Raw genomic sequence first — 27,914 nt, forward strand, 5'->3', positions numbered from 1 at the left:
AGGGAGCACCTCCAGCTCGGTCAGAAACAGGCTACACGGTTTTGGGGCTGTATTTTTCACCGGGCCAGTGACACGCTACAGCAGCCGCACACAGATATCGGGATATTAAAGATGGATCCCGCTCGCCCCGTAGCAGCCGCTACCTCTCCGTTACCTGCTTCGTTTAAAAAAACCCATCGGCTTTTCTTTTTTTATTCTGGTTTTTTTTTCGGGAGTACCGCCCGTCGCTCGCACGGGAACACAACACCCCGGTTTCACAGACGAGCAGCGACAAGGCAGCCCTGGGCCCAAACCGGGAAAGCAGCTGAGGAGGGCGCCGACCCCCCAGCCCAGGAAGAGCGGAACGCGGAGGGCTGAGGGGGCCCTGGGGAGGAAAGGGGAGGCATCTCCACAGAAAAGGAGGAAAATGGGGGTATCGCCCCGCCAGCGGGGGATGGGGGGAGGGGGAATCGGTACCTGAGGCCGGCACGGTGGGGGCGCCCCCCGGCAGCGCCGCCCGCTGCTGCTGCGGGCGGGTGGCGGCAGCCGCGGCGCCGACGTGAGGCGGCCGCCCCATCAGCAGCAGCAGCGACAGCAGCATCGCGGCCGCCAGCCCCAGGAGCAGGGAGGAGAGGCGCCCGCAGGTCCCCGGCATGGCGAGCAGCCCGAGGGCAGCGGAGGCATATTGCGGGCGAGGACACGGGCGAGAGGCCGGGACCGACGGCTCCGGCAGAGGGACTGCGGCGAACGGCCGCCCCCACAGCGCGGCAGCGGCCAGCCGGCGGGCAGCCCTGCGCCCGCCCCGCCCCCCAGCACGTGACGAGGGCGGGGCCACGGGCTCGCTGAGGCGGCGGGAGGTGGGCCGTTCTCCTCAGCAGTGAGGGAGCGCTTCGGCGGTGCGGCCCCGCCGCCCCTCCGCCGGCTGCCGTCTCGCTGCGAGGCCCAGCGGAGGGCGGGGAGGTGCGGGATAACGGCTTCCCTGAGGAGCCTCGCCGCGGCCGTCTGGCGGTGAGGGCGGAGGTGTGCCGCCCGCCCGCCCCGCCGCCCGGCGGAACCGAGGGTAGGGCGCGGGGCCGGCGGCAGCACAGCGGCGGCACACGGAGTCACCGAGGAAACCGGGACGCGCCGCGTTCTGTTTCCTTCAGCCCTCCGAACTGGCAGCATTTAAAGCGATTTTAACCCTCGTGGCTGAGGGTATTAAAGCGCATTTGGCAGGCCCGGCGCAGCGCGTCATGTTTCAGGGAAGACACTTAAGATGGCCTTGTGCCAGCTCAAACATCGTCTTGGCTCAGGCGCTGGTAAGTGGCAGTCGTTGTGACAAGGATCGTAACTGTACTGGTGGCATCTCCTGAAGCTTTGATACTGCGCACAGGCATAGCTTTGTCATATTTACATGATTATTCACGTTAATGGTCCTGATACCAAGCATTACACGTTTTTTTAGAATCAAGGCTAGCCATTCACACAGGTAAAATTGGAGTGCGTGTATAGACACAGCCTAGCGCGGGATTATGGCAAAATTACTAACGCCGACAGCAGAGAAGACCGCTACACCTGAGCAAGGGCAGCACAGCTGGGCAGCCATCTGCATGGTCGAGAGCTGAACACTTATTGTGACAACCTCACAGTGAATTCCACGCTAGTGTTGATGAGTCAGTGCCCATGCCCTAATTTCAGTGAGTCAAATATTTATCATTCACTGTAAGGACTTTCAGAACTGGATAACAACTTTTAAATATGTGTTTGAGTAGTAAATATAAATTTCTTTGAAAAGCATAAACCCACTTTATTTACCTTTGAATAAAATAATAATTGGCCAAATAAAATGCTTTATTTTAGACATAATTGTGTATTAGGCTAAATTCTGTAGTTTTCAGATCTCAGAAAATTTCTTCAATGCAGTGGAAAAAGGGAAATAGAGTTACAAACTATGGAGAAGTATAAGTTTTCCCATACTGAAAGGAAGAGCTGCCAGGTTACAGTGCATATTTTCAACAGATACCTTAGAAAATCTAGTATATTTTTCCTTATGATTTAATGCCATTCTATACAGTACAATGTCATTAATTCATTGCCATCAACAATGACTTCAAATGGATTTCGGATTGGCATAGAAAATACAATTTACTTTTATCGCAGTTGCTGACAGTTTGCTGGCACTTTTTAGGACCACCGAAAAACAGACTGACTTCACCCCCTTGTGCATTATGAATGATCACTGCCTGCGGAGTAATACTGCAGTGGGAAATGAACACTCTCTTCAGCAGGTACCCTTCAATACTTTTCTGTAGAATAGCTTGAGTAAGTCAATCTCCCTTTTTTTCATCAGCACCGAAAAAACTGTGCCTTGAAACTTCTATTTTGATGGGTCCTTTCTTCTAAGCAAGCAAGAGAGCACAAAAATTAAATAAAACAGTAATTGCTTTGATGTGGAACTCTCCTCCAGTACCTCACAAGGAGAGATGCTCTCTTTTGTTTAGAAAACATTTGTTCAGTGCTTATATGCTTAGTTAACATCCTCTCACCCAGCTTCCTGTTTCGGCCTTTTATCTGGACACTGCAAAGAAAAAGAGGCTGCTTCTGCACAGCCTCTGTTAGTTGAATTCATTTTGGAATCCCTCTGACATTGTGTGCTCTCAGGTGGAAGAAAGGGGGCTACAGGAAGCTAGCTAATGCTTTGAGCAATTTGCTTCCTTTGTTAATGAATTTGTCTGACGAATGAGTATGTGGTATTGAAAAGTATGGATCACATACACGTTCATTTCCAAAAGGTTGAAAACTTCTAGAAAGATATAAATTGAGTTTATTTGGGAGGAATAGTTGAATGAACTTGGCAGCAGCAACATTTTAAATTAATGTTGATGATGTGAATATGCACAATTGCTCATTTATAAGGCTCTGAAACAAATCTGTTAAATGTGTGAGAAAACTTTTCTTGAAAATTGCTCCAAAAGGGGAATAAGGCTTGTGGAATTTGTTTGTTTCTACTCCATTTAGATGACTAACTGAGAAGGGATTAGAGCACACAGTAACAGCCATTTCCAACCAGGAAAAAAAAAAAAAGGATTATGTTCTATTTACCCAGTTTTCTTTGAAAGAGAAGGAAGGTGATAGTAAGAAATTTATTTCAGCTACCTGAGTATTTACTTGGGGAAATATGTCCAGCAGTAACTCCTGCAGTCTTTAAAGGTTGCTCAAACACTCTTCAAACTTTAAAAAATTGCAATCATCGCATCAACCACTGAAGGGCTGTAACACAGCATCCGATATTTTGTCAGAGACTGAAAAGCATGTACACAAATGTAAATGTAGGTAGATTCTGCAACAGTCTCTGGAATACAATAACACAGAGACATGGTCTGCATGTGAGATCATAGAGATTAGTAATGTAGTATTTTACTGTAACTTTTTTTTTTTCTTCTCACGCTTGGAAGGCCTGTGTTGTATATTTGTGTCCTCCAAGCCTAGTCTCACAGCACAACCTGTATGTCAAGAGAGGTAATGATACAGCAGCAGACTTTTCGAAGTTTTATCATAAAAAAGCAGTAGAACAGATTGATGGTGAAATACCTTGTGAGAATATGGGCTGCTGACAGTACTGACCCTAATTTCTTGATGTATGTGAGACAATATATTGACAAGATGTTCATACAGATACTTTTAAAATAACCAAAATATTTTCAGTTTTTCACCACATTCTTAAAATTACTTGAACTGGCAATTTAAAATACATTAATGTACTAATATGTAATAAAGTATTAATGCATTAGTAATTAATTTACAAACTCACTAATGATAAAAACATACAATAAAATATCATGCATGTCTGCAAAGAGTCAGAAACCTAGACAATATAAAGCAGCATAAGTCAAGTGGGGGCAGTGGAGTTGCGTTGATGTAAATAACCTCAAGACATCAACCATCATTTTGTTTAAGGTGGTTATGGCGTACGATGGGACTGTGAAAAACCACTCTGTTACCTTGGTTGCTGCAGTGAGACAGTTGTTGTCACTAATTTCCCAATAATGCATGAATTTGTAACAGCAAAACAAATGTAGTGAGGTCCTTTCCAACCTGTGATTCTGTAGTGATCACTGTGCTGGTAACTAAACTGAAGGTATCTTATTTAACAAAAACTAGGCCTGTGCTGTCTGCAGCATGCACTGAACAAACAGTAAGAGTCATGTTTCTACTAGTGCTGAGATGTTCCTTACATTAGGTGATGTGTATGTGGTAGCTACTGTGAGGTCACTGGAAGCTGTTAATGAAAACACAAATACCAGTTTTTCATATTTTTATTATTTTCTTTAGGTTAAATTCACTACTAGCAATCCAGAAAACTCAGTAGTTCAGTGTTTTTCCAAAGGGTTCACAAGCACCAACGCTTATTTCTAAGTAAGTGTTCTAAAAATAAACATGTATCCCTTCATTGTGATGCAAAATATTTACTGTCACCCCACTCACAAGGATTAGTATGATTGTTCATCAGAAAGAATGTAATACCAAGATAAAATTAGTCTAATAATACAACAAGAAAAGAAACACCACCTCTCTGAGAATTTTCCTAACCAAGAGTTCACTATTTTCTACAGTGATGTGGCAGCTATAAAAGATGATTTTTTTTATTTTTGGTATACAAAAATATTTGTAGGGAATCAGTTTTCCCGTGACAGATTATAAATTGTGACTAGATCATCTTTTCTTGCTTGTGATTACAACATTTTTTGACTCAAGATTAATATATGCCTCTCTAACTGAGAATATAAAAGTTGTATAAATGGGACCATTTTCTATTTAGTCAATAACTATGAATTACAAACATATACTATGAAATATTTTCAGGTGAATTAAATGAGTTTTAAAAAATATACCTAGGATAAAAAAAACCCAAACCAAAACAGAATTCCTGTTAATTAAGAGGTATTTTATTCAAAAATTCTAAATATCAGAATCAACTCAATACTTACATTTTCAGTTTATTCAATCATAATATTTTGAAATTGTACACATATAGAAAAATACAACCTAATAAGATCAATAAAATATGAATTAGGATGAGAAGAATGAGTTGAAAAAGAAACATAGCTCAATAGCTATATATTTGATATCAGTACAAAATTACTGTGCCACAATACCATTTTTTTTTTGCAAGATTTATAACTTAATAGAAATAAGGTGACTTCAAATGTATATTGCTCTCCTTAACTGTACCAAAGACCTTTAAAACAAGTTCATAGTTACTGAAAATATTCCCATTTATGTTACAAGTATTTACTACATGACTAAGAAACCCAAAATGCAGCGCACTCGTTAGTAGGTTAATTTTCTGCTTGTGCAAACAACGCTCTACTGATTTAATGCACGAGCAAATATAAAAAAGGAAAAAAAACTATTACAAAGGAATAAAATATTACATTTTCAACATAGTTGTATCATAGCAAATACAGGTTTCCTTCATGGACTAGAAAGGGCCACCTACACCTGTAAAAGTTTTTCTGAAGATACAGATGCTACATTAAATCTTTATTTACTTTGCAAAAGCCAAGGGTCAAGTTACTCAACCTTAACGCGGCATATTTCAAGAAGGTCATTGCATGAAAGGTTAGATTTCCTGTATTATATAAAAATTCTACACACTGGAAAAAAGTAGACCAAAATACTAAATACAATAATCACATGAAACAGTAGTAGCACTACAGACTCAAGCCCATTATTGTATAGTCTCTAGTCAAATTTTCCACAGTGGACTTAAAGAATATTGTACCAATTCTCAATAACTCAAGAGTTAGTAATGGATACACTTCAGAATATACATCATGTTTCACCCAATGTGGGTGATCAAAAACTTCCTATACCATTCGTTTATCACCTCAAATTAGCACACTGGTTTTGGTAATGTCCTTAAAAATATTGACCCTTGCCAGGCAACAAATGCTACATCCCTTCTTAGGCAAACAAAAATAAACAGACAACTTGGCAGTGAACTAGATGTGATCATGTTATATTGCACTTGGGAATTAGAAGCTAGAGATTCAGTACCAAAGAGTTCAGATACCGCTCAAGTCAATATGAGTTATTAGAGCTCAGCATATAATCATGATCTAAACTGTGGGATTTGTTTGTGATAAGAGGCCACTGCCAACAGAGAACTAATGGTTTCTTCCCATCTCAGAAACAGACAAACAAAATCATCTCTTTGCTGTAAGGCTCATCTGTGGTCTGCCCCCACCATTTTATCTTTTGGATTTCCATTTTCCTTTTATAGAATCCTTTTTTTTTTTTTTTCCCTCACTAACAGCCAGCAGCATTGAACACAAATGAACACATTCAAAGCCAGGTGCAACGAATGTCAGGTTTTCTGTGACTCCATTAGACTGCGGAATAGTCTAGGCTTAGTCTGACTGAAGAGAAAACAGACTAGATTTTCACCAGGGTAATGCTGCTCTGTGACTGTCTGCGAGGGTGTAGGAAAAAATACTGCAGAGCCTAAGCCAGGGTAACCAACAGCAAACCCAAATATTGCAAAAATTTAAGTGCAACATGAATCCTTCAAATCATCAGAAACATGCTGATTATAGCTGAAGTAATTTCAAAGTACCCGTGAGAGTTTACCTTAAATACTATTTAAGCATGGACACAAGTTTAGAAAGAACTAAATATTAAAAATTCTTTGCTTAGAATAAATGTTTTATGAAGAAAGAGCACATATAATAAACTTCCTTAAAGTTTCCACAAGTATTATGTGAATTAAAGATGACCGTGTAAATCAAAATTTAACACACAAAAATGGGGCAACTAAAATTATAAACTTGATAGTGATATCCGTGAACATTTCCACAAAGATTTGAACTTATGTTGATGAACATATCCTACATTTAACTTTTCAGTATGCTTAAACTATAGCTATCTCCACAATTTAGTAGTTTTTTGAAGGAAATGTAAACGTGTAAATTTCGTTCCTTGCTTCACATGTTCTCAATATTGTCAAATATAGTAACAGATAATATACATTTTGTAATATAAATCACTTTTTAATATTGATCATGAGATGCTGTAATAATTGCAAACTGGAGTACTTAGAGTTTCATATTTCATTATAAAAGATATAGCTCTTAAAATGTTCTCATTGTCTAAACACACATCTGTTGATTTCACATTCATACAAATATTCTTCTGAAACATAACTCAAAAGAGGACTAATCCTCTATTACTGTACTTGTATTTTTTTCATGCTTGCAGTATGCATCTTATGCACATCAATTTTGACTCAAGGGCATTAATTTCATTCAAAAAAACCCCATTTTATAAAGTTTCTTTAAAAGTTTTAACATTGCTCTACAATATTTGCTATAAGAATACATCAATGCCTGTTAAGTCAGTATGAAATTTATACTGACACAAGTACATATGTAGTCTGTAATCTTATTGCTGAATCTAGAATGTGATAACAAATGTTTCCTGCACTCCCATTCAGGAAACCATGGTGATCAGAATCTTCCTGAAAAACAAATGTTACTTTAAACTGAATTTGGGGTGTTACATCTATGTTCACTAAGTAGCCTGTATACTCCATTTACATATGCTACTGTTTTGGGTTGGTTTGTCTGTTTGTTTGTTTTTAAACCGAACACTGGAAATTAGTGGACATGGGAGAAACAACTATTTGCTTTTATTCTCTAGTAGAATGCAAGAAAATAAGTCACTTAAATAAGTCTTACTTTATGCAACTTCAATAAATGAAAGAAACTTTCCATAGCTACAGTAGTTGTACCGAGAAAATATACCTTTTTATCCTAAAAATCAGCAAAATGAGAGTTCCCAGTTGCCGTAGTAAAATTAAGACGGAGTTAGCTCTGACATTAACAACGCTATGGTATCCCTTCCATATGAGCTGAACAGATCTCGATTTATTTTTTTTTTTCCTTTTTATTTTAATCTCATTACAATGCCTAGACATGCAAGTGGTCTAATAAATTTCAAGTCAACATGGTGTGCACATGTAATGAAAGCACACATGTAAGAATTAGAGCTATAATCTGTCTGACTGTCTCTTAAACCTCTTAACTAAGATTAAGACTGGGTAAAAACAATCTCCTTGCATGTAGATAATCAGTTCACAAAGTGTGTGAACTAGAAGCCTGCATAAGTAACTGAAATGGTGTTTTCTAAAAGTCACGTTGTGAGGCCAGGATCAAAGCCTGACTCCTGATTCTTTATTATATTGCTAGTAACAATACTAGAAGACAAAAATGAAACATTGGTCACACTGAAGACCTTGAAAATTCAGTGAAAGCGGAACTATGCCCTATACCCTCTCATATAAACTAATTATAGCTAAACAAATTGTCTAAAATAAAAACATGTAAATGGATAAATATGCAAGCCTGTACCTGATATACATACTGGCCCCTACAGACTGTGCTGTCTCTTGTAATGACTCAAATGCCTTCACGGTTCAGTGAGAATGGCCGTAACAATAAAAGCAGTTTGTGGACTTAAAATCTCAGGAAGGATGCAGAAATGAAGAGTTGAATCAAACTGTTTATTTCAGATAATTCTGGGTTTACGGGGCATTGCTGTTTTTATGGGGGAGATGCAGCTTTGAACAAAAACCGCAAGATACAAAAGCAAACCAGAGCTTTTATCCTTTTAAAAGCTTGTCTACATAGACACCTCACCAGTATAATTACAGTAGAAGCCTTACTTTCTGTGGAAAGGATTATGTGGCCGCATACAGGAGTTTATAATGTAATTTATTCCCTTTTTGGGATAGAGAATAAAAAAATCTCATAAGGGACCTTTGTAGTAGTGAAAGTATGTCTACTCTCAGATCTGTGCAACACAGCTACATGAGGTTGCAACCCAACCAACTTCCTAATTTGCAGTTATATGTCTACTGAAATGCATATAGCCAATGTTCTTGTGTTCTCTTATAAGAAGCTTCATTTTACCACACCAATGCTGAGGGAAATAAGCTAAGAATGATATAAACCTGTGGCTTTAAACCACTGAACTTTTAGAATGTTTAAAAAACAATGAAACAAAATATTTAGTGTCTTTTCTGGTAATGAAATGTATTGAACATCATGAAATGTCTTGCACAATGAAATGTCTTTTGTGCAATGAAACACAATGAATGAATGAACTGAAACAAGCCAAATCAACCTTCTCTTTTCAAACCCTCTTGCATTGCCAGCAAGACTCTGCTTCGTTTAACAAGCTCTCAGGGCAGGTGGCAAGGCAGACATGAGTGTAGCTGAAGTACTGATGTAATCTAGACACATTTGGCTGGCCGATAGTCTAAACAGTCCCTATATTACTCCATCCTGCACTTAGGCATGGTCAACCACAGAACGTGAGAATTAACAACAGTGTCCTTAGGGTGTATCAGGTAACCTGTCACAAAGTATTCATTCCCTCCATTGTGCTAGAAACTGAAATTCAACCTGAGTAATATACAGACTTAACTTCAAACCCTGTGGAGGTTGGACTTGTGAACATAAAGGCTATGGTTTTCTCATCCGACACATCTGTTGTCAGCCACAGTCCAACATCTTGTCCCTGGCAGTACCTGAATGGATCCATGCTGCCAAGAATTCTGTGGAACACCTGGATCCTGCTCTGTGGAAATACACAGCAGTCTTTGGATCTTGCGCTGAATCTTTTCACTAGGTCCCACAGGAAGTACATAATCTCGAGCTTTCTACCATTCGCTTGCATTTCTGTAGGCTCAATCTTACGGTAAGAGACCTAGGACCTCGAAAACCGTATTTGTAAAGTCTAGAGGGAAACCACAAGACAGATGACTGAGCAGGAAAGGGAACAGGCATGCAGAATAGGTATCAGTTGTGAATGATTCCACTGAATAAGCTCTTTTGTATTGTTGGAGCAGGAGAAAAATCATCAATAGAGTTCATGGATCAAGGAATATCCTTCGGTTTTGTAAAACAAGCTATGTTGATTTTTTTTTTTTTGTGCAACTAGTTTTCAAGAGCTAGGAAATGAAATGTAGTGTACTCCGACAAAAAAAAAAAAAAGGTAGAAATTAAATGTGTAATCCAGCAAGTACCTATGGAAGCTGTTGGCTTCATGAGCAAACAGAGAATCGATTTAGCAATTCATGTAAAGTCAGTCCGTGAATCAAAAAAGATGATGTCTCCTACATTCCAATAAGCCAAATCATAGCACTACATATTACTTAATTTTTTTCACATACAAATCAGTGCAGATGCGTTAGTCACATGTATGAACGTAATTAATACAAAAAGGAGGATTTAAATATATTGCTCTTATTTTGTATGTGCTGATACCTTCTGAGACCAGCAGTTTTGCAGTCTTCAGTGTTTTTTCCTTAAGGGGGAAAAACCAATATTCAAAACCATGATACAAGTGTTTTAAAATTTCAGAATGTCTTACAGATAAAACTCTGCTTAAGCTTCTGATGTTCCTTCCCCGTTCTCATGTGGTTGCAGTTGTTCTCTTTCTTGTTCTTCCTGAGGTGGTCTCACACGTTTGAAGAAGCCCATCTGTGATTCAGAGAACAATAAAGAAATTGTGTTGTGATTTTTCAAAACATGCACACATCCTTTCTCATTCTCTTTCCTTCTTCATCAGATCTTAAGTGATTAGTTATTTGATTTTTCCCTTCCTACTCTTTTTCCTAATTTTTGACTTCCGAAGCCAATATTGGATGAAAACTTAAACTGAGTAATTCTGCACAATCACAGACATCCTCCTTTATTCAATTTCTTCCTGACAAAGCTGGGAAGTTTTTACAGTTATACAAAAACTTAACTGATTCAGATGGTGAGGGAACCAAGACACTTCTGCAAGGTGTTGGTACTATTTGAAGTGAAAACAATACAAAATCCCAAATACAGTACTTACCCTGTACATAACAAACACTAGAACAGCCAAGAGCAATAATCCTGCTAGGACAGCCAAAATTATAACCCACACTGGCACAGGCATAGGCTGTGGTTGAATGCCCCATGTAATATTTGTAGTAACCTAATAGAAAAACACAATCACACTTAGCACAGCAGTGGCATGCCAGGTCCTTTCATGCAGTTTAAGTCTTGTATATCTTTATTCTCTATTTTTTTAAATAATCCAGCATAAATTACTTTTTGTCTCCAATGTGAGTAAATAGCTATAGATTAATAGTGAGATAAAGGCTTAACTGACCCAAATTTAATAGGATTTTAAAATTAGATAAAAACAGGCGTTTGGGCTTTTTTTCGGTTGTTGGTTGGTTTGGGCTTTTTTGCAATCAGCGATACCATGGCAACATGTATTCTGTAATGCTTGATGATTTTCAGGAAAACTGTATGAACCTGGAAATATCTGGGAATTAGAGAAAAATAATTCAGGGCTTTTCCTTTTCGGCTTTTTTTTTTTATAAAAGGCAGTATTCTTTGAAACACAAAAAATAAACTCCACAACGCTTAGGAGAAAAGAAACAGTTAATAATAGGCTTTAGGGAACTTAGAAACAGTAAATGACTTACTACTGTAGAATTTTGGATATCTTCAAAGGAAAGGTTCTTATAAGGGAACTCTATAACATTGAAAGAAGCAGATGATTTGAGAGAATAGGAGTGATTCTGATTTTCTTTCTGTGTAGGAAAACAAAAGAATTAGTATTCCAGATGGATACAAAAGTAAATTTTTTTGTTTTAGAAGCAGGGGCAGAATATTCAGTCACTTACATTCATGAAAGTTTGAGTCCAAAGGCGTGATTTTAAGTACAATATTGCACTTTTTCCCCTCTCGAGATGGCCAACTTGACAGACTATTTTCAAACAATCAGCAGTTCCACAGCCCTGCATATAAAAATAGGAAGGATATTCCAAATATAAAAAAAATCTGAAAAGTCCTTAATGGCATTACTTTACTCATACACATACACTATTGTCCTCTTTTCCTGGCAAAGCACTATAAACTCTCGAAATATATTAAATAACCTCCAATACTGAATAATTACTTATAGCGTCCCATAAGTTTGCATTCAGAAAAATATTATGTGAACCACTTGGATCCCAAAGGTGAAACAGCTGGCAGTAGCTTTAAGGTATGTACTTTATCTACATACATAGGAAAAAAAAAATGTTCGAGGGTGGGGGAGCAATTTCTGATCAATTCATATTACTGTCCTCCACATGTGTTTTGATAGGAAAACTCAGAGCAGCTAACTGCACTTAATGCCAACAAAATATGGTTTGTTGCATTCAACTGAAGTCTTCAAACTTGACTGACTGACCTAATCTATAAACCCTATTTAGGGCTACAGAAGCTTAACTGGCCTTTCTCAGCCACATTTCCATTAAAATCCAACTAGATAAAAATCCAACAGCAAAACCATCAGTATTTCAATAAGAAAGCAGAGCAAAACAAGGCTTCATTTTATAATTGTGATTTTAGCTGTACTATACATAAGAGCACTGTACAGTGCAGGTAGGTACATCTGCCAGTCTAAGTACCACTCAGTGAAATTATTATTAATACTGGATATTAGTCTCTGGGGTGAAATCCTGCTAAGACATTGGGAAGATCTGGGAAAGACCAAGCCCCTAAAAAAACCAGATAAAAACAAAAAAACCCACTTCAGAACTGCATTTATAGATGCTGAAGAATATTTGTAGCTTGTATCTAAAAAAAAAAAATATAGTAACTTTTCTCACCATTAAAATAAGAAACTAATTCCTGTTTTCACTTTCTTTGCTCAGCCCTTTTTTTTTGTCCTTTCCAAAGCCTAAACATTTCTGGAATCAGGGTTGCACTGCCTTAGTCCCATTGGTCCACCCTAAACTCCCAAGCATTTCTCTCAGCTGCCTGCCTGTTCTGCCTTGCCCCAGGCAAGGATAGGTTCATTTCTGCAAGTGTAGTTACGAAAGGCAGTGATACGGTAATATATTTACTTCATATTACTGATTATTTCCAATCTTGCTTATAAAGGACAGGTCTTCCATGTGTTTGCAGAGTGTCCACTGATCAGCTGAGCAACACAGGTTGTGAAATCAGCTGTAATTTGTAGCAAAGGATGACTGCAGCACTCACCTGCTTCCTCTCAGTTACGCCATTTTACCAGCCTTCCTCCTGTGAAGTACTGATTTTCAAATTCACAGAACAGCACAATATAGAAGACTGACACTGAATGAAGTGCCCAACTTGACCTTTGTGTTCAAGGACTTAAAACATATCAGCACAGAACTGTAGGCATATGCCTCATTGGCTGATTACCCTGGCGAAAACTGATGCACTTCCGGAAAAAAAAAGACAAACAAAAAACCACCACCCCAAAAAAAACTAAAACCACTCCAGAACCAACCAAACACTACCCCCGTTCCCCCCGCAAAAAACTAACCCCAAAACAAAAAAAACCACAGACTGCTCCAGAGCATGTGACTTCTTTCTCTGTTAATTTTTTAAATACAGAACATGGATTTTCTGAAATGATTCTGAATGAGGTTTCATCCCCGTCTTCATTCATAAAAAGCCGAAAATATTATCAATATATCGATGCCAAGATCTTACCAAAGTATGCACATCTCCTCCATCAACAGCAGTTATATCCCTTCGACTGATACGATGATCATGATTATCTTCCCTGTTAAGTGTTTCATTCTTATCGTCATCTTTAGAAGCAGAGATCTAGGATACACCAAGGAAACCCAAATAATAAATAATTCTTACGTTTAGATATTTGCAGACTTCAAAGTTAGGTCAAGAAGATACGTAACTAGTCAGGTTTCTCTCTTTCTATCTTAGCTATTCTTCAGAATCTGGCTTTACCTAGACCTGTAATTAAAATGCTACTCCTGCCTTTTCTAGATCACTGATGCAAATTTCTCCTGAGAACTAATGCAGAGCCTTGAGTATCTCAATAATTCTGCAACTCAAAACTTTTTTATGTATGGAAAAAAATACTCTTAGACTGCAACAAATAATTCAATTTTGGCGTCTTTTACTGAAGATTTTTCATCAACATTTCAGTTTTTAACTCTGAAAAAATAGTTCTAGTGTGGTACTGATGTACTACATAACACTGTACATGTGAACACATGTCCAGACATACACAAAAACTTCTCTAGGAGGGGCTTGAAAAAGTATACAGTAGTTTTAATGAATTATGTCAGTAATCCCTTAGAAATTCCCAATGTAAAATTGCAAATTTACATATGGTACTAAGCAGAGCTATGCTACTTGTCCTCTACATACCAAATTTATATGAGAAAAAACTTACAAGAGAGTTGTAAAAAATATATTATTACAAATGGTAGAGCAAAGGCACAGGAAATTTATATATTCACTGAAGTTGCTTTTTGGTTATCAAAGATACATGAGTATTCTTTGTTGTTCTATACATTGAATATCTTCCCTTAGTGTTTTTATACGAGTTTGCTTAAATTCTTGTAGAATATACTGATTTTTACTGCTTGTTCTAAATTGTCTTAGAATTTAGCTCTCTGCTCTCAAAATTGCTGGGTTTTACCTGGTGTTTCTTTGTCTAGTCCAAACTAGGAAAAACAAATTTCTTCTGCTCTGTGCTCTGCAAACTGCATGTTTTGCTGGCAGTGATACGATACTTCTAAGCCCACTGGAACACCCTACTGACCTCTGTGGCATTTGGATGAGAGCCTAGATAAATAAGCTAGTAACAGAAAAAAGAGTGCCATTTTCTTCCAAGAAATAAAACCCAGAAGAGTTACATAAACATCCCAGAAGCATCTGGAATGTTTTTGTTCCTGACCACATTCAATACAATTCCATTGCTTTGGATGTAGAACTCATACAGTACAGTCATCAGGGACCAAAAAAAAAAACCCCAAACAAAAAAACTCAACCAACCAAACAAAAAAAACCCCACCAATAAAAAGAACCAAGACAAGTTTATCTTTGGGTTGACAATCTATTGTCAGTCTTCTATTTCACCTGCTATATACATTAATAAGTACTATCAAACAGAACAGTCTGGTTCGTCAGCAACAGATGAAAACCTAAATCAGACAGTGTTAGATGTTCTCAGGGATTTGGATATTTTGAGTGTGTTCCCAAACTGAACAACCATACTTCATCTCACTCAAAAAGGAAAGTTCTGCTTACCTTAATTTTCAATGGATTGATTTCCATATCAGAAGTGCAGTTCATGGGACCATCAATTTCATACTGAACAATATACAACAGTGTGTAGTTTTTATATTTGTAAGGCCAGTGCAGAGTCATCATCACCTTGCTGAATGCACTTGGACCGTTGTTTCTCAGCTGATTTTGAAAATAAAGGTAACAGATTAAAAAAAACCAAAGACAAAAAAACCAACCCAAAAAACAACCAATGCCACCTTCTTTGTTAATGTGCATATACTTGTTATTTTACATTTGAGCCATAAATGATACCGCTGCCATCCCTACCTGGAACTACTCACTGCAATAGCATCAACAACCTCACCTAAAAATGATAGCTAAACTTCAGTCCCCCAACAGGCAAAACTTAAAAATACTTCTGTAATTTGATAAAAATTATTTTGAAGAAAAAGTAAAGGGCATTAGGTTTTTTGCCTTCAAGAAATATAATTTCATTTTCTTTGAAAAAACAGGGGTGTTTTTTTAGTCTATAGCATGACTCACAGCCACTGTGTCTGCCTCAGCCAAGATACTCTCAGCACAAATGCATACACCTGTAAGTTTCATTAGGTAAGTGGTCTCTTAAATTCTAGAACAACTTTTAACTATTCTTATTCACACAGCTCTCAGTAAGTTTTGTTTAATTAAACAGACTAGGTTAAAGCTGTGATTATTCTTTAAAAGACATTTTAAATACTTAAAATTTTTCAAGGCAGAAGACTTTACAATAATGATTCAGAACAGTTGGAATACAAATGAGGATACTGAATAATTTACAGCCATGAGTAATTTTCTGAGTTCAAGTTACTTCAAATGTTTCATCTAGATTTCAAAGGGCTATAAAATAAAATATGTGTAATGATGCAAAAAAATCAGCCTCTTGTCTTTGGCCACTACTGTTACACTAATTGCAGGCATTCCAGCCCTTCTTGCAGGTACCAATTGTTGACCCAGCATTAAAAAGTAAAATCTTTGTTTCCATGCAAGAACAAACTGAAGAAAAAAAATTATAATTTACTCCAGAGAAAAGCTACACCAAAAGATTTCTTTTCATTTATCACAGAACTATGAAACTGAAATTAGGAATAATTGCATACCTCATAGATATGCTGAACTAGAGGCCCAATATCATCTTCTGTTTCTGGATTCTCTTTCGGCTGCCAGTTTGCAATAGGAAGGAATATGTGATCAGGAGACGACACACTAAACAGCGGAGCAAACAAGTTGTTATTATAAAGTATGAAACAATAAATGTAATTCCCTAGAAGATCTCAAAAAAATCAACACTCTTAAAATACAATCTCCAATTTTTCATCCTCTGTATATACAAACAGAAAGAACAGAGGTTGATGGCTTATAAATTAAATGTTCAATATTCTTCTCTACATGAAAGGATGATCTTTTTGTTTAGAAAATTTTTTTTCCTGTCCTAAACTGTGGATTCATCCTACAACATCCAGTAAACCATTAATAGAAATAAGATACATACATGCCATCCAAAAAACACAAAGTATGAAATCCATTGATAATGGGAATACCGATGATGTAGAGACTTATCAGTACACTCATAAGAATAATTCAGCATGCCACTGAAAACTGTGAAGCTAGCAATAATGCTTTTCAGTTGTGCCATCCCCCCACCTCTCAGCTATTAACAAAATTAGATCACAATAATGAATGTAGGGGAAATTTTAAAAAATTTTGACTCAGGAATCTGAGTTAACTGGCTAAGGTGATTGTATAGCTTTTAGGTGTGAAATACAGATTTCTGGTAAAAAGTAACAGAGGTAATGGAGTTATTACAATGTTAATACTATGCTTAAGACTGAAGAAGGTGAGGGCATTGCAAACCTAGCTTCAATAGGATTTTCAGCTTCGGTTTTAGAAAAGGATTCAGGAGTTTTCAGATGAAAACCCAGTCAGTTTGTGGAGGAGGGAAGTGACCTAGAGAAATACGTGCAACTGCAAAAATGAGGAGTGATTTTTTTTCTTCTTCTTCTAAAATAAACCTCTAGTAATAGAGGCACAACATTCCTTTTTGGAATTCATTTTGTAACTATTTAGAATTATTCAAGATCTGAAAGTCCAACAGGTGGCTTAGAGAGAACCAGATTTTCTTTATTATTAAAAATTCCCTAAAGCTTCCCGAATACTTATGCAGACCTTAAAGAAAGTTCATCGGACATCAAGAAGCAAACATGCAAAGCTCATTTGAGAAAGATGTTTATTAGAGTACTATCAGTGCTTACCCTCTAATTTCAACAGCTGCTAAAATAGCAAGGTCAGCCTGATAGAATGCTACTGGACTTAGATTGTCGTACAGGTTGGAACTGCAGAGAAAAAAAGTTAATTTCTTAAATGAAATAAGCTAAATATTTTAAAAAAAACACACCCAAACTTACAATAATTGTATATAACATCATAACATGATTCCCAAGTCACTGCAGGAAAGCACCTCTACTAAAACTAAGGAGCAGATTCCAGCAAGTTTTCAACTGCATGACAGTCCCGCCCTCTGCACAGTTTGGAGGTCCTTCAGCAGGGATAAGTCAAAAAAGGACACAAAGCTAATGCTGACTCTGTTCCTTAGCTGCCGCATGTAAGAAAATTCAGATGTCAGGGCTGGGGGCTAACAACAACTATATAGCTAGCAGAGCCTTGATTTCCACTTTAGGATGTCTGTTTTGCTTAGGGTCTTGTTGGCCTCAAATAATCCCAGGGCAGAAAAGTATGCTCACCTACTTTTGCCTACCCCTCTCCACAGTGTTTAAACCAGTAAATTAATACAGTTAACATCTGATTCCTACACTTCAGATACACCAAGAGATGACAGATCTTAACGCATGTAGAGTCATTCATACATAAAATTTCTTCGGACTTTGTTAACAAGAGAAAAAGTAATACAGAGAACACACCTATTCCCCTCAAAGTGGAGCAGGGAACAGAATCCTAATCTCCTTAGATACATCTGATTATTCTGTCTACCTAACCAAACAATTTCCTTTAGAAAGGTCTTTAATTCTCTAATTATTCTTCACTGCTGCTGTAATCAAAAATACATGCAGCAGCGTTTTCTTCCCAACCTGCAAATACCTCATTCTTTCAGAGACTAGAGTTGTTCTGCTAGGAATTCTGGCAGCTTTGGAAATCTAGCTTCAAGTTTAGGACAACTAATGTAAACTTTAAAACCTCTTCAAGATAATACCTTGATTATGTCTGTAACTATGAACTGTGATAACCATGTTCGATTGTACCACCGTTCTTGCATTCAGAAGTCATGTAAGGAAATTCTTTCCATAAAAGGTGTAAAACATTACAGGAACTTCCTTCCTCTTCCATCAGAAGACAAGCGTGACTTAATCAACCTCCCTGGCTGCTTTTCACCCCAGTGAAAGGTAGTTAGTGACCACTGTTAGCCTAAAGAAGACAGACACCCCAGAGAAGATCACTTTCTTCAAAGGAGAGCTGGATTTACATGCCACTGGCACAGCTTACTAGCTGATGGAAAAAAATTTAAAAATTGGACAGCACTGTGAGATCAAAGAGACACTTAATGCGGCCAGGGCCTTTGATCAGTATGGCAAACTACTGTATCATTAAAATAGAATGGCAGGTTTAAACTTATTTAACTCTTGGAGGCAAAAAATGAAAAATGTATATGTGGATGACAGTAATTTATTCACTACATTAAAAAAATAAATGGAATAAATAAATAAATATAAATATATAAATTTCCCTTAAATGGAAAAAAAGCTTTTGGTCCACCATGGAGAAAAAAAGCAGCTGTATTTCTGCCATCCATTAAGCAACATAAAACTATTGGGTAAAGAGTTTCCTATTGATCACATCTCCAAATATTAAATATGATCTCCAGTATGAATTAAATTCAGATTTATATATCATATTTATATGGAAGTGCTGTGCTCATCTTATAATTAAGAGAACACTGCTGTTTTGTTCCATTTAATTTTAGACTCTTACGCTAGCTACTGTAAAACACTTCATTGCCTGTTGCTTCTCCTCAGACCATCACACGCATTGCCTTTTCTGAAAGACTTACACCTCTCCTCCTCAAAATAAAGAAAATTTGAAATTCTGGCTTTACATCAGAAGGAATTCAGAGTTCAAACATCAGTTTTAAAACAGGGCTATAAACCCAAAACCACAAGTCATTCTGTGGCACTACACAAGTGTCAGGAGACCACAACAGTACACAGGTTCAAAACCCCAAAGTTTTTCCTTGAAACACTTTAAATGGTTTTGTTCCTCATTATTAGTATTTTACTGGTGCAATGGCCTGTCTAAAAGCTGTAAGCAAAAGAAACTGCATTCACACGGAGAACTATGTTTTATTACATTTTTTCCTCTATTTTAGAAGACATAATTAATTGAAAAGCTGTGTTTATTTTTTTCAACACTTACAAAGCAAAGACCAGAGAATTAGTCCAGAGTGAAACTAAGTCCTTAGTTCCCAGTCTATTTACTTAGCACGTTATCTACCAGGTGAGGTACATACTCAGATTTCCATACCTTCGGATTTGCAAGTCAAACTTCACAGAGGTATCCATTTCAGACTGCTGGTGCACGCTGAAACGCAGGCCAGCTAATAGCTTTAGAAAAAAATCACCATGGTTCAGTGGAAGCACACTAAAATACATGATAAAAGCTTCTTAATACTATTATACTACAACAAAATTGCTTGAGGATTGTGGTCATAAGAGAAGACACACAGAGAATTGGCAGATAAAACTCATCCAGTTCATCAAGACTAGAAATGTACCATGCCCTCTGTAGATCTCAACTAACGCATCACTGCCACAAAATAAGAATGTGATGTTTACATGAAGCTCATCCCCCTTGCTTCAGCCATGTTTACACATAAGTGAGCCTCCTTATGTGTTGCAAAAAGTACTGCAGTCTAAAGGACAGGGCACACTTTAATGATTCTAAATTAATTTCCCAAGGTTTGTTGTAAGTCAGGGCATGATAGTTGCTTCAACATTTACAGTTCAGCTTTATAGACTTTAAAAGACTTTGGAAATAGCATTTATTCATCTATACAAAATGTCTCTCGGACGAAAAACACTAAAGTGTTTATAATTGTGACCGATTTTCACCTTATTTTCTCAGAAAATAAGACTTACTAGATCATACCATCTCATATCTATCAGGTCCCCCTAATAGTTTTTTAATTCTTCCAAAGTCACCTACTTTTGGTGGAAGTGCAAAGGTCTCAAAGAGACAAAACTCTCTCAAACTTCAGAAAACTAGGCAGAAGAGAGAAGCACTATGAGGTTTCCACTAAGAGAAAGTGGTGTTATGAGTTAGCTCTTTATTATATACTAAAAAAATATGTATCAGATAAATCTGATCAGACAAATTCATGAGGGACCAGAGTTCATTAATTCTGCTGTCTAATGAACGACCCTTTTTGAGTTCCATCATAGGACTGATGAAAACTCCTTTCAGCCTTTAATTTAGCTTAAAAGTTGAAACCAATTACCACTGAACTAACGAAACATGTGGGCAGCTAAATGTCAGCCAGATCTAATCCTGAATGCCTGTGAGTAAACATCCTGCCCAAACACTACTGTGGTTAAGAAAAACGCCAACTGCACTCCTGTTTGAGCTGCAGACACCTGTTGGACCAAACCTCACCTTAGTTCCTGCTTTCATGGGATTTCCCAGGTCACAAACTACCATGCGAGTTTGATTCTCTGTTTTAAATGCACATGACAGTCTTGCTAAAGCCTGCAATAAAGCAGAAAGAAATCTTAAGGAATGTCATTCTTTACATCCGGACACCTGGATGAAAGATTGCAGAAGAGTTCTAGATATGCTGCATTAATTTTAATGTGAATTTCTCAGTCCTAACACAGTCAAGCACTAAAACTAAATAAAGTCCTAGTATGAAAGTCTCCATGGAGACAAGTAGTTCTGATATGAGATAGATGCTCTTTCCAAGGTTATAAAAAGAAAAATTCAGTACTCATATTGGGTAGCACGGATGATTTTTGTGACCTAAAGCATTTCTCCACATGATTCTTTAAAAGCTATGTAAAGAAACTTTGGCAAATTGGGCAAACTCTCCATAGGAAAATAAAGATTACAAGGCAAAATAACATGAATAATTACTAGCCTACTCAAAAAGAGGTCCTAGAGGAGCTATTGGACTTTGGATAAAGCCACATCACAGAGCTCCAGAGTAGCAGAAGCAAACTGGAGAAACAAGCCAAGGCATAGTCCAACATACATGAAGTATTTGGTATCAAAGTTGGAATCCTTTGATATATGGGGAAAACAGTTTCCCCCTTAACATTCTGCACCTTTCCAGATAAATTGATTGGTCATAGATTATACCAAATAAAAACAAGGATGAAGAAAATCTGAAAGTATATTACTTATATATAGCTAAAATGGGCTAAAAACAAAACTGGACAATACCTACATGTCTCCAAAGAAGTAGAAGTTATACAGACATTTTATAATACAAGGATAAGTCAGCCAATAAATTTCAATATTCTGTATAGTCAGGATAACTGACACCCAAGACTTTCTACATACTTAGGTGGAAGTGAGTAATACTACCCAACATGACTTTGCCTCACAGGTGCCCAGCTCTTTACCTAGCACATGGCATGCTAAGTCTATATTTAAATAAATTAACAAGGGCACTGTTCAAATAAAGACTTGTAGCAGATAAGCTCTGTGTCAAGCTCCGTCACGCACAATCTCCTTTGTTGCTAGCAGTAGGCTCTTAAACCATCCAGCCAGGTGCCTGGGAGCACCTTACCATTTTTCTATCCTTGCGGCTTGGAAGAACATTATTATCTTTCGGTGCTTTGCTTTAAGATTGAAGCATAAAACACACCACTGATGGACCCTCTCCCACAGACTTCCATAGTAGTACCTGAAATATGACTACTCAAAGAAGAGAGAGAGTTGGAATTCTACCTCGTTGTTACGAACAACACCGATGAAATCTGCTTGAGGCGGAACGACGACAAAGAGTTCTGCTTCATAGGCTCCTTCCCCTTGATTCTGAGCACTGACAATTAGTGTCAAGGGATTGTCATCACCAATATAGATCTGCTTCTGATCACTACAAAAAACAAGTGTAAAAATAAGCTCTACATTCAGATTTTAAAGTGTATTGAACTGGTTACAGAATGTAGAGAAACCAGAGACATTTTGAAATTGCACCAAGACATAAGAGAACCTAGAGGCAGTACCTATGCTTCAGGAATATCAGGAGAGCTCTACACTATGTTTGAAACAAAAATGTGTCTATAATCACAAAAATGGAACAAATAATACATGCTGTTTTGTAAGAATCTATTTTATAAAATTTACAATAAACTGCAAAGCCACCGACACTTTTTTTAACAAAGAATTATGAACAGCTAAATCACTCTGTACATTTTGAATTATATGCCCGCTTAGCAGAGGTACATGCATATGTTTGTAACAAAACTTGATGGAAGGCTCAACTACAGAATACAGCCAACACCTTTGTAATATATTTGTTCCAGATACAAAAATAATATCTTTCCAAACAATGTATTTTCATTTCACCAACTACAAGGAAACCTAACTATACCTGCACTGATGTAAAATGTTTCTGAAGTATTTCCATGAATTCATATGTTTGTGAAGTGTACTACCTACATACATGTGCATATGCTATAGCTCTCTACTAAGGGCATAAAAGCAAAAACAACAACAGATGACATTTATGAGTAGAGATAATACACTAAGAATGGCTTTCAGGCATACAAAGCACAAAAAGCCCGTATTCACGAAAGAAATGAGTTAAAACTTGCTTCTTTTTTCCAGGTTTGATAAAAGATATCACCATTACCAACAATTTTTTTGCATACGTGTGACAACACAGCCCTACTCCACACTCCTTGCTGGATAAAATCATGCCTGGTCACATCCTCATGTGTCTATCATAGAATCATTAAGGTTGGAAAAGACCTCTAGGATCATCAAGTCCAACCATCAACCCAACACTACCGTGTCTCCTAAACCATGAAATGAAGCGCCACATCTACGTGTCTTTTAAATAGCTCCAGGGATGGTGACTCTACCACCTCGCTGGGCAGCCTGTTCCAATGCCTGACCACTCTTTCAGTGAAGAATTTTTTCCTAATATCCAATCTAAACCTCCCCTGATGCAGCTTGAGGCCATTTCCTCTTGTTCTATCACAAGTGACCTGGGAGAAGGGACCAACACCCACAATTTATCTAGCATTAAATAACCGCACAGTGGTATAATTGCAGCTAACACTGGTTTATGCTTGCTATGCCTGTCCAGCTTAGCAAATATACAAATAAATACTGTGTACTTATAGTGGGGGTGTGTGCTCTCCCCGTATTACATGCTAAAGGAATTAGGTTACAAAGCAGAAAACAGGTTTTCCTTGAAACAAATAATCATGAGTTTAGATGGTATATATTGAGGAGTCCTATTTATTTCAATACATCCTTTTAATGGAAGTATTCCAAGCTCTTTAAGTTTAGAATTCAAGTAGGGAAGTTGCTTTTCCCCGTAGTATTTTTCTCATGTATTTACCTTTCTACTGAAACCTCCAGCTTTGGTTTGCAGACATTATCATCACCACAATCCAGCAGAATATGTGCCTATGAAGAAATCAAGTACATATTGTTATAACAAATTCCTGCATCTGTTTTAACATACATTTCCAATAATACTGTTTCACCACCAAATAAAATTTTCTAAGTAGCTGTTTATGAGATATCTTCATCTCGTTAGTCTCAGAAGAGAACGACTGACTTTTTATATATGGGGGGGCACTGTGCCTCATCCTGCCACATTGCAATTTTAGGACTGATGTCTATATATCTTAATTCTCCTTCCATACTTCAAATAGTCTGTTCATCTTGAGTTGCGTCTCCACTATCCTCTTTACAAACAAGTGTAAAAATTGGCATGAACGGTAGAAATAGAAAAACTCTGTTCATTACCTTAAGAGAATTATAGGGGTAAACACAATATACATAGAACAGCAATGGGTAAGACACTCCAATCCTTCAAGATTAATACCTTCAATACTACTCTAACTGCTTATCTCCAGAAAACTCTTAATACATGAAAAAGAAGTCCAGCACTAAGGAATAATGTGCCAAAAAAGAAACTTGACAAAGAGAAGAAAAAAAAGAGACACACACATACAGTAACCATCAATATTTCCATAAAACAAAGACTAAAGCCTAGATATATATTTTGGTATCTTAATTTTTCAGAAGTCTTAAGATGAACATAAATATTGAAAGCTGAAAATATGTTCTGGGTTCTCTCATCACAGATTATGTAAGTAGTATACCTGTCTGCTCATATTAGCAGGAGTGAACTGGTTGAGGATAGGGTGCAATCCTGTTGCATCTGCAGCTGTTCTGTAATCCAGACGATATTCCATAAAAATAGTAATGGGAGTTAGTTTGTCTCTAAATTCAGATTCATCCTGAGGTAACCAAAGATTTGAATTATAATTAAAACATGAAGAAAATAACAGGAACAAAAAAAAAAAATCTTTCACAAGTCTCTCATAGGTAACAGTCATCCCAAAAGCAATACTGAGCAATATTTTTAATTATTGGTTGTGTTATAGCAGGAATGAGGAAGCCAAAACCAGTAAAACTTCAGAGCTCTTTTCAAACTAGTGGTCAGAAAACCTGCAGTGTAAACTTTGAAGACTAACAATTTTAGTAGTAACATGCCTGTCTCACATATGGGAAACTAGAGCACAGAGGAGTATTAAGTCACAAAACTGTAACAGCGAGGAGCCTAGAAGGCTATACAACTCCACTCTTTCCTGTCAGACAAAATCCCATATGCTTCTAAGATCCCTTATAGATATTCATCTTTGGGCTTGTGATTTCTCCTTCCTAATATTATTACTTTGTACTTGGAGTTACTGACTTTCACGTTGTCCATTTCAAATCATTCTGTTTATCAAATGCTGATCCTGCCTTTCAGAGTACTTACAAAACAGCTCTTAGCTTTATGTTAGCCACAGATTTTATCAGTGTTAACTCTGTTTCATTATTCTCAGAAATGAGAATAATTAAAATTACTGAATCTAGCACAGCTCATTGCAGGATCTTACTTCAGAAGCTATTTTCTATGGACAGAAACCTATTGATAACACTTTTCCTCACAGCTTTCAACTGGTTTTGCATCCAATTTAAGGTCATTTCATATAGGTTATGTCTTTATGAGAATGTCAGGTGAAAAATTGTTAAAGCTTTACTAACACTGAGATCTGGGATGTCTATTTCCGTATATATCCCACTCGCAAGGCCAATCAAAGAAAGGTATTAGCTATCCTCCATGAATCCTTAATGGTTACTAGTATTTTTATTGTGGGTTGTTGGTTTTTTTTTTCTGGAGAGGGGGGTAAGTATTGTTTATGTTTGATATATAAGTACTCAGAGATAAATCTGAGCTGCATCTAATTTACATAGCTATACTTTCACATATCCTTCCTTATTTCAGCCAGTGTTTCTTCTACTGGGTTATACTTTTTAACTGTGTTAGCATCTGTAACATTTGCATTGACTAAAACAAAAAGTCTGACAAAAAGCAGACTTGGTATTTCAACTTTCTGTCTCCTCTGTTATTTGCTGATCTTTGCTCTTTAGTTGCAGGTCTGTATTTTTCTTTATTCTTTTACCTCCAAAGTAGAAGCACAACCTCTACTTATTGACTTCCATGTTGCTTGGAAATAACTAATTTTGTGTCTAGATGACTTGTCCAAGAAGTCTGTAACAAAGTACAGAATTGAATTGCCAGTCCATTTAGTGACTATGACCTTAGTTATAATAATATCTATCGTTCATCCTCTGACAGCAGTGATAACCCAGGACAGATACATGGTTTTAGTTATTTGAGTCTATCCATTGAGCCTGAAGTTCCTCCAGCATTTCTTTTTTCTTTTTTTTTTTCTTTTTTAAAAACACCTAACACAAGGAACTTGTAATAGATAATGCAACACAACTTGTTTGCCTAAAACATAAATGGCTACTTACCCTCAAAAAGGCATCAAGCTCTTCACAATTCATTTTGCCTCCTTTAGTAATAGTCATGTTCTTAGAGTGGCTAGGCTGTTTGCTGTGGAGAAAGAGAGCTCTCCTTATAGCTCCTTTCTGCTTAAGTTTATCCAACAGCAGCTCCACTTGGAAATCTGTCCAATCCAAAGAATTTAGGTTAGGGATATTTCATTGAATTGAACACAGTGCAGATTCCCATCAGAAATGGAGCTGAATGCTGATTTAAGCTACAATGAAAACCTAGTACTTGGAACTTTTAAAACTTCCAGTTCTTGCAATGTAAAATCTGTTACTACATTAGTTCTCAATAGAGTAACTAACAAGCACTGTTTTGTCCTAGATCGGATTGTGCTTTTTCCTCAAAAAGTGGAAATGTAGAGTAGCACCAATAGATTTACAATTGCCACAGAACTGCAAGAACGAAAGTTAAATCTTTGCTTCCCCCAGAAAATGTTAAAGCAATCTTGCACGTAACACATATTAAACTGTATTGCTAATCTAATTACTTCACATATTTAATATAGATAATGAAATTTAACATGTAACAGCTATTTATACAATCTTGGCAGATCATAACACCTCTATACGTGCAATACATATATATGTATGTATTGTGTATAATATATATGTATTATGTATATAAACATATACATATGTAGTATAAGTATATACTTACATTAAGTAAACTTATGTAATATATATATATAAATACATGTATTACGTATATAAACAAGGAAAAGCTTTTATAATCAGTAGACAAAACCCGATTGTAGGAGGCTGTCTGCCACACTACAAAATCTCTTGGAGACAACCTAAAAACATGTTTGAAACAATCTTCTCCCGATTCTGATCCAGAGAATCTGATGCAAAAATCAGTGATATCAATCAGAAGGTCATGATTTCAGCAGAACTGTGGGAAGTCTCTTGTGGCTTGTCTATATTTTTCAGGCCTAACAATGCACATACTTGAATAGTCTTGTCTAAAACTTCCCTCAATGAGAGTTGATCTCAATTCTGTAAAATACAAAGGACTTCCCCAGACTAGTTTCACCAAGTGGTTAAACATATGCTTAAAGTCCCAGGTATGCTCAAATCCCACTGACGTCAACACAGCTTCAGCAAAAGCACTAATGAAGACAGTCTTACAGATGCATATGGTTACTGAACTGGAAGGATTGTGCTGTAAAGGGTAGCCAGCCATTTTAGTAATGAAAAAGAACGATAACCAGTGCTCATGTCTGCAAACAATATAAAAAGACTTTGAGGTTTTTAAACTAGCAGAACTTACTGAGTGAATCAGGGAGCTTTCCTTTGCCATCCGCTTTTAAGCAGAACTTTACTTTGAAGCTGTTTTGGAGGAAAAGCAAAGATTAATTTCACCGACTTTTTCTCTCATTTTCTTCTAAAATTCTTTACTGTTTCCCTCAGTTCAAAGGTATCCCCCTTGAGACTCTAGCTCACTCCCATAAGCAATTTTCTACTGGTGGGAGGGAAACTATAACCTATTAATAAGTAGACAACAGTGCAAGCAATGCAAAGCTTTGGAGTCTTGATTCATGTAGGAATAGTCACCTGTGAAGCAGAGTGTTGATTCCTGAAACAAAATGTGGCTCATTTATTTTTAAAGCTAGAAGTAACTGGCATACTGAGTTGAAAAGGAAGTTAACACTAGAAAGGAAGAGTGGGCTTAGATCATAGTCCAGGAACAAGAACTAAAACCAGTTTGCAGAGCAGATA

General features: G+C 37.2%; 2 protein-coding genes and 1 long non-coding RNA gene across 4 annotated transcripts in view; 1 reads left to right on the forward strand and 2 right to left on the reverse strand.

Moving 5' to 3' along the window:
* Window positions 1-1,355, reverse strand: part of FAM171B (family with sequence similarity 171 member B) — a 33,437-nt gene extending 32,082 nt beyond the window's left edge. Inside the window, 3 exon segments of the mRNA XM_075093976.1 lie at window positions 457-790; window positions 793-906; window positions 909-1,355. Of these exon segments, the coding sequence (XP_074950077.1) occupies window positions 457-790; window positions 793-906; window positions 909-1,355 (895 nt within the window).
* On the forward strand, window positions 1,121-23,686 carry LOC142057630 (uncharacterized). The gene is made up of 3 exons (XR_012660702.1): window positions 1,121-1,277; window positions 2,147-2,246; window positions 22,938-23,686. It is a non-coding gene; the product is annotated as an uncharacterized LOC142057630 (long non-coding RNA).
* Window positions 7,136-27,914, reverse strand: part of ITGAV (integrin subunit alpha V) — a 48,909-nt gene continuing 28,130 nt past the window's right edge. Inside the window, exons 16-31 of one of the 2 annotated variants that reach the window (XM_075093975.1) lie at window positions 27,466-27,524; window positions 26,157-26,311; window positions 24,452-24,589; window positions 23,680-23,747; window positions 22,056-22,203; window positions 20,760-20,852; window positions 19,632-19,711; window positions 17,351-17,431; window positions 16,199-16,304; window positions 15,084-15,242; window positions 13,515-13,631; window positions 11,690-11,803; window positions 11,489-11,596; window positions 10,867-10,989; window positions 10,396-10,505; window positions 9,573-9,759 (exon numbers count right to left, since the gene is read on the reverse strand). In XM_075093975.1, the coding sequence (XP_074950076.1) occupies window positions 10,410-10,505; window positions 10,867-10,989; window positions 11,489-11,596; window positions 11,690-11,803; window positions 13,515-13,631; window positions 15,084-15,242; window positions 16,199-16,304; window positions 17,351-17,431; window positions 19,632-19,711; window positions 20,760-20,852; window positions 22,056-22,203; window positions 23,680-23,747; window positions 24,452-24,589; window positions 26,157-26,311; window positions 27,466-27,524 (1,645 nt within the window). In that variant the 3' untranslated portion in view covers window positions 9,573-9,759; window positions 10,396-10,409. Of the gene's footprint in view, window positions 10,506-10,866; window positions 10,990-11,488; window positions 11,597-11,689; window positions 11,804-13,514; window positions 13,632-15,083; window positions 15,243-16,198; window positions 16,305-17,350; window positions 17,432-19,631; window positions 19,712-20,759; window positions 20,853-22,055; window positions 22,204-23,679; window positions 23,748-24,451; window positions 24,590-26,156; window positions 26,312-27,465; window positions 27,525-27,914 lie in introns of both variants that reach the window. The other variant, XM_075093973.1, reaches the window with a different exon arrangement.

This window comes from Phalacrocorax aristotelis, chromosome 5 (genome assembly GCF_949628215.1).
Source record: "Phalacrocorax aristotelis chromosome 5, bGulAri2.1, whole genome shotgun sequence".
NCBI lineage: Eukaryota > Metazoa > Chordata > Aves > Suliformes > Phalacrocoracidae > Phalacrocorax > Phalacrocorax aristotelis.